The sequence below is a fragment of the Thunnus maccoyii genome, chromosome 12 (genome assembly GCF_910596095.1).
Source record: "Thunnus maccoyii chromosome 12, fThuMac1.1, whole genome shotgun sequence".
Lineage (NCBI taxonomy): Eukaryota > Metazoa > Chordata > Actinopteri > Scombriformes > Scombridae > Thunnus > Thunnus maccoyii.
Window position 1 is genome coordinate 31882402 of NC_056544.1, and position 10961 is coordinate 31893362.

The following is a 10961-nucleotide window of genomic DNA, read 5'->3' on the forward strand; positions in this document are numbered from 1 at the left end:
ATACTCTATGCGCTGCACAATGTGGAAGATCCGGGTACTTTCATACCTGGAAGTCGATTTTGTTTTTTTTGCTTTATGCGCCACTGAGCACCTTTCATAGGAATGAACAGGGCCCCGCCTCCAACGCTGTATCCAGTTCTCTTTATACATCCATGGAGAGAAGCTGTTTAGTCCGGTACCAATGTTCTTATAAAGTATATAATGTTCAACAAGCTTGTGAGACAAATCACCCACGAAAGCATTGGCAAGGCAACCGTAAACATGTTGCAGATTCAATTACGTCATCAGCAGAGTCTTGTGATTGGTTCGTTTGCTCTACATGGGTGTCTTTTGTCAGACGGACGTAACCTTTTACGTGCTTGTCCCTGCAATGTTACTGCTTCCATTTATGACGCAGCTGTACTGGCATTTTCCCTGAAATGTCACAAGGTCTTGAGGTGGGAAATTGGCAGTACAGATTTCCCAGAATATTGATCCCTGCTCCCATTCACACATGATCCCATGCAGGAAATGTTCCTGAACGTTTCAGGGATAGACTGCATGTGTGAAAGGGGCCTGTGTAAAGGATCCGGGATGGTTTTTCCAGGTAAATCCAAAGGATATGATGTTTATGTGTACTCCCAAGTGCTACAGCGCCAGCAGGGTACAACACTAGCTAACGTTAGCTTAGAAATCCGTCCGCTAATGTCCAACCACGAGCTGGCTTTCTTCCTATTGAACGGGTAAGCTAACATCACTGCAAAGCATGTGAAATATACTGTGATATTGTGGTTTTAGCTCGCTAATGTTAGCACTGCTAATGCGAGCACCTGCGCAAGCAACAGGATGCTGACTGCAACTCACTTAACGACCACCGGTGTCACTAATGAAAAGGAATTTCTAATTCTTACATATAGATTTAAAAAAAATCTAATGATTTTGATTTTATTTATTTATTTTATTTTATTGTAAGTTTGTTTGGTGTTCAGGCAGGTGGGGACTGGGGAGGGGGTCATTCCTGTTGCTGAAAACTTCAGTCGATATGTACACTGACATACCTGTCCATAGATGTTTATCTGCTTATTGTCCATTATACATTCACTGATAAGGTCTTGAAACTAGAAGCACTCGGTTGGGCGGTGGTGGCACAATATGTTGATGGATTTGAAATAGCCGTAGCCTAGATAAAGTGATATACCAAGAAAGGTTTGACTTTTTCTCTCGCAGCACCAGCAGATCAAAGTTTTCACTTTTTCAATTTAATATCTCAACATCTACTTGATAGATGGGCTCGACAATTTGTACAGTCATGTTTCCCAGAGGAAGACTTTACTGATTGTCTGATTTCCTCTCTAGTGCCACCATTTAGGTTGATGTATTTGTTTTGTATTGAAATATCTCAATAATTGTTGGATGGATTGCTGTGAAATGTGATTCTGTTGATTATAATATTTTACTAGAAAAATGATCCTTGTTAGGACTAGATGAACAGTCCATTAAACGGTTTGATGACTCTCAGGTGGAGGTGAGGCAGTAGTTTCCCAAGTCAAGTGCTCTTAGTGTCCCACTATTTTATTCACCATATGCATAAATAATATCATCTCTGTCACCCTAAATTGTAATGTACATTTTTATGCAGATGATACTATTCTACATGTCACCGCTCTTCTCTTAAAGGACAAGTTGACAATTTTTCAAATGTGTTTTAAACCAACAGTCAGGAGCCCAAATGAAAAGTAAAACCTGTTTTCCTTGCTGTAATCATTCCTCCTGTTCATACTGACCATTAGAAGATCCCTTCATAATGACCTTACAATGGAAGTGATGGAGGACAAAATCCACAGTCCTCCTTCTGTGCAAAAATGTATTTAAAAGTTTATCTGAAGCTAATATGAAGCTTCAGCGTCCAAATGAGTCAAATCAAGTAGATATCTTTCAACGTTACAGTCTTTTTAGTGCCAAAGTTCCTCTTTTTGTTACTATACTTCCACCTGCAGCTCAACAGGGAAACACAAAGACTGTAAATGTGTCAGATATCCACTTGATATGACTAACTCAGACTGCTGAAGCTGAATAGAAGCTTCACACAGACTTTTAAATGACTGTGTGGACACATTGTGGATTTCAGCCTCCATCACTTCCATTAAAAACACATTTGAAGGATCTTTTAATATCCAGTATGAACAGGAGGAATGATTACAGCGAGGAAAACCTCTTTCGCTGTTACTATGGACACCTGACTGATGGTTTAACACACATTGTGAACCCCTCCGTTAATGCATCTCATAGATGTTTTCTTATTAGCAAACGTTAACACACTAAACTAAGATAGTAAACATACCTGTTTAGCATTAGCATATTAGCATTGCCATTGTGTACATGTTAGCATGTTGATGATAGCACCGCTGTGTATAAGTACAGTATCACAGAGCTGCTAGCATGGCTGTAGACTCTTTAATTTTGTTATGACAACAAATGTTTTGTGTTTTAATAAGATTTGCTGATTTCGTAACAAGGACATTTCTTGATGCAGCAAATGTTTTGATAAGAAAAGTTTCTTGTTTTTATAAGTTGGTATGTTGAAAAAAGTAATAAGTTGTACGTACACTGACATATCGTCATAACAAATACTTTTTGTTTTAATAAGATACTTTTATATTGTGCAAAAATGATTCATTTTCTTGCTATAACAAGGATGTACATGTTGTTGTAACGACAAACATTTCTCTTTTTCATGAGATACTGATTAAGTTTCTTGATATAATGAGATGAAAGTAAGAAAAGTTGTTTTAATTAGAGTGGATGTTTTTCTTGGTGACAGAGGTTCATCTTTCTTTATTATGATACAAACCATAATTGATATATATATATATATATATATATATATATATATATATATGATACAAACATATTTTCATCTGACTAAGGATGTTTAATGGAGATAAAATTGGATAAAAATATGATAAAGTATCTCAAAACTGTACAGTACAGTATTTGAGTAAATGTAATGAAAAGGATTTTGTTATAATGAGAACATTTTTGTGTCTTGTTTTTGTTGAGGCGGCAGCAGTGTGATGAGACAGCCTCCTGCAGCTGTCAGAGGTTTTTGTACGAGTGTATTTCACTGTGTTGGGGTGGACTACACAGTGACTGAACATCCACACAGAGCTGAACAAAAACCTCCAGCCTGCTCTCCTCAGTCTGTTTAGAGTCAGAAAAAGATCCAGAATCAACACACAGACCGACGACAGACTCAGTGTTTCAGGTGAGTTGTCAGCTGCAGCTTTTCTACCTGAAAACACTTAAATATCTTCAGTTTAGTGAACTCTGTGTCTCTGCTGCGCTGCTGCATGCGTCGCTGAAATGTTCTTTATTCTGATGTTTAGCAGTACAACACACAACTCAAACTCTCTGTGTTTATTCCGCTGTGTTCACAGCTCGCTGTGTGTTGATGTGAAGCTGATTTATAAAACTTTGAGCTGCTTTTGGAGTGATTGACAGCTCAGAGGTTTTTGTATGGGGATGTAACACTGTGATGCTTTACTCTTTGGGAAGAATATCACACTCACCGTCAATCCTAAAGGTAAGAAAACATGCTTTCTCCTTCCTAACATCCTGAGAATTAGTGACTTTACAGGGTCTGTTTAGTTTTGGAAATCTGTTTTTAATGTTTAAGGGTTAAATTTGATGGATCAGTTCAGCTGCTGTGAAACGGAGCTGCAGACTCAAATCCACAGAGGAGCTCAGCAGCACAAAGTTTCAAATAATGTTGTCTTAAAGCCTGAAATAGTCCAGAAAACCAAACCAGAATACAGTCAACTGCAACTTTTAGGTCTTAAACTGAGTTTGTTAGCGTGCTGTAATATTGCAAATAATGAGAAATAATAATGATAACTAGATTAGTCGTACCAGAAATGCAGCTCAAAAGGTTTGATATGAAAAAGAAAACCTGAAAACCTGAAAACCTGTTAAAATCTGTTAAAACCTGTTAAAATCTCCTCCTGAAAGTCCTGAATGAATGTTTTCTACAGTTTAAGGACTGAAAAGGTGCTGAGAAATACTAATATTAGATCATTAAAATGTTAACTTCTGCATGACAAACAGCTGAAAAGTCATTTATGTGAAGAAGAATTAGGCGAAAAGACATTAAAGTTTAAATGCAGAGTGAACAGAAGCAGCTAAAATTAGTTTCTGGCTGAAGAGACTTAAGCGGTTTTAACTAAAATGTTTTGTGTCTTAAATCTAGAACCGTTGTGGTTTCTTGATGTTCTTCTGCTGAGAAATTAAAACCAGACTGACATTAATAGTAATTATAAATTATAATATTGTTGAATAATGATTATGTTAAATGTATTTATGACGGAGTGTTAGAGACACACTGAGAGAAATCATTTTTTAAGATTATGAGATTAAAGTCTTAACTCGACAAGAAATAAAAGTCGTAATATCACAAGAACGAAGTCGTAATTCTACAAATAAAAAGTCGTAATATCAAACGTAACCGCCGGCAACCTCGCAGTCGAGTCCATTTCTTCCAAGTTCACCTGTTTCTTTCTTTGGAATCGATAAAATCCTTTCAAAGTCCTGATACTAATAATAATAATAATAATATGATGCTAATGAGCGAAAAACATGAAGTATTTTGTTATTTGTGAAACCTACAATAAACCTGCTCGAGATGTTCCACATTCCTCAAACTGCTCCTCTGATAAGTTATTCCATTTTTCTCATAATAATTCTCATAAAGTTCCAACTTTTTTCTGAAAATATTATGATTTTATTCTTGAAGTCAGTTTGGCTTTGATACTCCGTGAAAACCTGAAGCTACTAAATGTCTTAAACTCATTTTATTTATTTATTGAAACTAAAACAGAAGCAAAATATTAGATATATATATGTATATATATAATATTTTCTTCCAGCGTGTCTGAAAGTCTTGAAAAAGTCTAAAATCAGTTTTCTGAGTTAAGAGACTTCAGTTGATTCAGTTTGAAGCGTCGTTGATGATTCTCTGCCAAGAAATTCAAACCAGACTGACATTAATAGTAATTAGAAATTATATTATTGTTGAATGATGATTATGTTAACTTGTACAAGAACAAGATTACAGGTGGAGAGTTAAAAGGCACTCAAGTGAAAACCTTAAATTCAGTTTTTAAATTCATGATGTTAACGTCAGTTTTCTTCTAATAATCTTATTAAATGATGATGTTACAAGAAACAGAACTAAATGTGCTTTTATCAAAATGAAAAATAACTTAAAAGACAGAAAACCTAAAAACATTGAAATGTAAAGTAATTCATTGAAGACCAGATGTATATGTAGATGTAATGTTTTCGAATTTACAATTTAAGTGTTTTTAAATAAAAAAAAAGCTTCAGGTATTAAGTTTAGTTTTATGAAATGTTTCTATTTCTTGATGCTTTTTTGTCTGCTGAGAAACTAAACTTAATCTTATTAAATCATGATAAAGTCACAAGAAATGCAATTTAAAGTGATATAAATGAAGTCCTGGAAAAGTCCTGGAAAAGTCCTGGAAAAGTCCTGGAAAAGTCCTGGAAAAGTCCTGGAAAAGTCCTGAAATATGTGAAATGATGTTTTTCAAATTCAAGAACTTAAGTGGTTTGAAATTCAGTCAAATAAAAGTCTTGAATCAGTTTAAAAATCTGGTTTCTGTGTGCTGAGAAAGAGATGAACCAGTATATATATATATATATATTAATACCTACATACTGGTACTACGACTATTACTACGAATAATAGTAAAAATAATAATAATAAACTTTACTGTTATGGAACTTAATTGCAGCTGAAAGTGAAAATCAAACAACATGAGAGAACTATTCAAAACAAACAACAGAAATAAGTTTGATAAGTTTTTATTTATCAATATATAACAAATCAAACGCCTGAATAGTTAAAGAATATTCACATCAAAGACAAAGAAAGAAGAAAACGTTCCAACTTCTTAAATGTCAGAGTAGTGAAATGAATTTACTGAATGCAGTTCAAATATTTTATAAATTACATTTTTTAAATGAGTTTAATAGGTTTTAAATCAAAGTTGATGAAGCTCTTTATCTGATAAATATTCATAACAACAATAATCAGCACGATAAATATTAAACTAACTTTTATCACAATAAGTTTCATACAGCATCGAAGTTCTGCAGAAATACAGCAACTTCATTATCTTAATATGTTGTTAACTTAACGTAACGATGAAAATACATTTCAAACTAAAGCTTTGATTACTGTAGATTATATTTGTAGGTTCTGGCCTCGTTATTATCCTTCAGTTTAAAGTCTGAGATTTCTCCCCACATGAGAAAACATTTAATCAAGAGTACTTTTAATGACCAGTTTCTTAAATACAGTCAGTGAACAAAAAGAAAAATCCAACTCCTCGCTCGGATACTTCACTGTTTCCTTCATTAGATCCTGAAATATGAAAACTGGATTAAAATGATTGTACTTTTTATCACAGTATTTATGAGACGTATGATGTGTAGTAATAAAGTCTAAATGAAACTAGAGAATAAACATCTCTGATAATCTGTTTGTTTTCTTCTTTACTTTGACAACAGACAGAATGGATCAATGCATGAGTTTTTTTTTTTTTTTTTTTAAACTTATTTTATTTCCTTTTCTCAAGTGCAGTCATACAATACAATCAGCTTTCAAGTATTTACATAAATACAGGTGTAAATGAAGCAATGTTAAGGGTCCGTTCATGATGTTTGACCTTCCATCATGTATCCATCATCCATACAGCCATTATCAGAGCATAAGTAAATAAAATTAATAATAATAATAATAATAATAATAAAAAGCAAATAAAATTAAATAGATAAATAAACAAATTTTAAAAAACAAAGCAAAACAAAAAAAAGTTACAAACACATACATACGTATATATACAGCAAAAAAAAAAAAAAAAGTAAAACTTGAAGTAAAACTTGCTCACGTTTAAATAAGAAGAGGAATGGGGAAAGAAAAGAAATAATAGTTGAACATTTCGTCAAGAACACGTCTGTCTTTAGTTGTAACTTTGTTGTTATATTTTCCATATAATAGACATCCTTTATCTTCTCTCTCCATGGTGTCACGGAGGGGGGGGAGGGGGGGGGGGGCTGAGCTTTCAGCCATGACACCGTAATCATTTTTTTGGCCACGAAAAGAGATCGATGCATGTGTAATTCCACATTTTGGACAGTTCTCAGATATTCTATGATCATATTTCTGAACTTTATCTTCGTTTCTCTCTGATGTTTATAGTTTCAAAGCATCTACATGTTTGTAAAGCTGAAAATTTGACTGTAAAATTGACATTTGTCTTTGTTCCTGTGCAGATGATTCGCCAGTCTTGCCGAATCTGTTTGCCCTGAACCCTCTGATGCCGGAGGGCGGGTGGGGGTCGTCGCCGCTGCCGCCGGACGTCTGCCTGGCTACTGGCTTCTATCCGAAGACAGCTGAAATGGTCCTGAATGTGAAGAACGAGCCGGCAGTCAAGCTGGACACCAGCAAGGCCGTCATGTCCAAAAACCAGAAAGGCTACTTCTTCGCTGGATTCACCAACAAGACGCTTCTCTCCTGTGAGATGAAAGGCAAGACCAGCACCATCGGCTCATCCAGCAACAAAACCTCACCCGCCGACAAAAGCTCACCCGCCAACAACACCTCATCCAGCAACAATGACACGTCCATCTACCACCAGTCCACCAACAATTGCAACCGTACGAAATCATCTTCATCACAATAGTCATCTTCATCAGGATGAGTGTCAGAATATTGAAACTGTGATTGTGTCAGCTGCCGAACGTCTGCATGCTCGTTATTTATTCTTTGATCAGATGTTTACAGAACTCATAAATGTTTATTATTATTAATATTTATTAATAGTAATTATGATGTTTGTGTGTCTGACTAACTGATGTTTTCTGTTTTCACCAACCAGTGGATCTCTGCAAGGACGTTCATCCAGGTGAGTCACCAAACACATCTGAACACCCTGCAGCACAAAACTGTTCCAAACTGTTCCACACTGTTCCAAATTTCACATGTCTATGAGTTGTTAACAGCTCCACCAAATAGTGATTTTTCCCTCTAAACTTCTCACATGCTTTCATTTCAATAAATGTTCAAATGATCCAATATTTCAGCAAAAATCAAAGATTAGAGAAAAAGTCCAAAAAACTGAGAACAGATTTGTGTATCAGAACTTTGTTTCTTCTTCTTTCCTCTCCCATTAATCATCTCACCACCCCTCAGATTTATCTGCTGACCCTTTGGAGGGGCCCGACCCCTAGGTTGGGAACCACTGGACTAAACTAGCTAACTGTATATAAAGTAGTGTAAACTAGCTCCACCTCCAGCAGCTACAACAGTAACATGCTGCTCTAACACTGATGCTTCACTATTAATAATCTAATGATGTCATATATAATAATATATCAGTCAGAGGGACCAAACCACTACTTTTACTGCAATACTTTAACTACATCAAGCTCATAATACTTATGTACTTTTACTGCAATACTTTAACTACATCAAGCTCAGAATACTTATGTACTTTTACTGCAATACTTTAACTACATCAGGCTCATAATACTTATGTACTTTTACTGCAATACTTGAACTACATCAGGCTAAACTGTTCCAACAGTTTAATGATTCGGTCTGAACTCGTTGTGTTTTCTTTTCTCTCCTGGACAGAAAAAGCCAGGCTGAACTTCTTCCTGCTGGTGATGAACGGAGTCCGAGTGATCTTCACCAAGACTGTGGCCTTCAGCACCCTCCTCACCATCAGAGCCATGATCTTCTAACAGCGAGTTCAGCTCAGCTTCGTCTCCGCCAGACGACTCGTCGTACCGCCATGTTTGGGAGGGACAGATCAGCTGAAGCAGTGAAATCAGGATCCAATAAGACTGATTGATTGATTGATTGATTGTTCTCAGTATCATGTTTATGGTTCTAAACACAGTTATTCATCTGTCATCCAATATTTTATTTTTTTTACATTCTGACAGAATTGACCTACGGTGGCCTCTAAGGACAAAATACATACAAGAGCCACAAACATTGAAAAAATGTATCAAACTTTTAGCATTTTGTTCAGTTCACTTCTCTTGATGCTGGAAAAATTAGTTTTAAATTCAGAAATGCAACAAATACGAGGAAACATACAAAACTGAAAACATTAAGAAAAATATGTTTCAGATTCAAAAACTGCAACAAATACTAAAACATAAAGTCACCGTGGAAACCAAAGCTGCCTTCACCTCGTTCTTCACAAACCTGTAAATAAAACCTGTTTAATTCAAGTAAATACACAACATTATCATAAATCTCATTTTACTGTTACTGAAGTCATTTTTAAAAAGTCTATCTGAGATGATCTGCTGAGTTTAATCTCCTTATATTTTCTTATGAAGCGACTTTCTTTAACTTTATGCTAAAAACTCATGTCTGTGAAGTTTTATTTCATTAGTCAGTAGTTTTCTGCGCTTTGTCTCTTTTTAATTCATCACATCTTTACTGATCAAACCTCTTTTTTTTTTTTTAGTGATATTCATATTATTTGTTATTTCATTATTCTGGCATGTGATGCCTTCTGTAACTTTGCTTTAAAAATAGCTGTACAAATAAAGCTGATTGTGATTATATCAGTCGTCTGTATAATTGACTCTGTATGAGGAGGTTTATTACTGGACTTGAAAGACTTAAATAATACTCAAATATGCAGAAACAATTAGGTTTAATACATTTATTAATCTACAGAAGCACAAAGGGCTCCTGTAATTATGACTTCCATATCTCATAATTACTAAATCTCATTTCAGCTGTTGAGATTATAAGGTGCTCAGTCATAATTATGAGACAATGGATCCGTTTTTTTCTTTCTTTGCTGGATGTGATTTGCTTTTATATGAGTCCGTATTTAAACTTTGTACATAACATGTAGTTTTCTAGCTGACAGTCTCCGTCTGCTGATGTCTGTCAGTCTGTTGACTTCCTGTGCAGCAGTTTCATCAGTTGAAAACCACATTTCAACAGAAACCTGAAACCATCACAACAGTCAAACCCGAAAGCTGCAGATAAAGATCGGACGGCTCGGTTTCACATCGACAGCAGAAACCGACTCTCTGTTTGTTCACAGCTTGTTTCTACTTCTCGGTGTTCGTTTATGACGCAGGAATTATAATTAACGCTTTGATGTTCAGCTCCATAGTTTCACACAGACAGACAGACAGGCTGAGTTCAACATTAACATGAGAAAATACATGAAAGGATAGATTATTTATGAAAGGTTCATTAAATCATAAATATAAAGTCCAGTTGTTCCAGAGAACTGAACAGAAAAGCTCAGCTCTGGTTTGTTATGAGAACATTTTACATTTAGATTTACACACATCTGCTGCAATAAAGCTGCAGAACAAACTACGTCATATTTCATCAGCTGATGTTCACATACAGCAAACAATAAACATCACTGCATTTAACAGTAAAATTACTGCAAAATCATACAAATACTCATTAAAAAGGTTTGTTGTCAGCAGTAACCTCCGTCTCTGAAACCTGTTTTTGTTTGTTTGGTAGATTGTTGAGATAAGAAAGGACGTCAGACTGTTCCACTGAGATACGGATCTGTACATGACTGTTTCATATTCTATATATCTGTATATCTAGACGGATAGAAAGTGTTTATTAATTAACAGGAACAGTTTCACAGCAGCTACTTCACATAACTCACAAAAACTAATGAGGTCAATGAGAAATAAAAATGCAGTTGAAATGATGTACAAAAATAAGACTAAATACAATGAAAATATAAAACATTTATTACCTGATGAGACTTAATCACATTCTATGATGAATCTATTGATATTCATGAATCTGCTCTCACAAAAAAAAGCACATGTGAAGTCATAAAGTACAAAAATCACACGTCTATTTGTAAATTATCACACTTCATCATGTT

General features: G+C 35.0%; 1 protein-coding gene across 2 annotated transcripts; it reads left to right on the plus strand.

The window, feature by feature from the left end:
- Positions 1 to 207: 207 nt before the first annotated feature.
- Positions 208 to 9645, plus strand: LOC121908328. 2 transcript variants are annotated; one of them, XM_042428244.1, is made up of 6 exons: positions 208 to 722; positions 3040 to 3244; positions 3417 to 3562; positions 7333 to 7716; positions 7938 to 7964; positions 8696 to 9645. In XM_042428244.1, the coding sequence occupies exons 4-6, from the start codon at positions 7377 to 7379 to the stop codon at positions 8803 to 8805; spliced, it is 477 nt and encodes a 158-aa protein (XP_042284178.1). In that variant the 5' UTR covers positions 208 to 722; positions 3040 to 3244; positions 3417 to 3562; positions 7333 to 7376; the 3' UTR covers positions 8806 to 9645. The 2 variants fall into 2 exon arrangements, with proteins under 2 accessions (XP_042284178.1, XP_042284179.1); XM_042428245.1 differs by having other exon boundaries at positions 3047 to 3244.
- The last annotated feature ends 1316 nt before the right edge of the window (positions 9646 to 10961 follow it).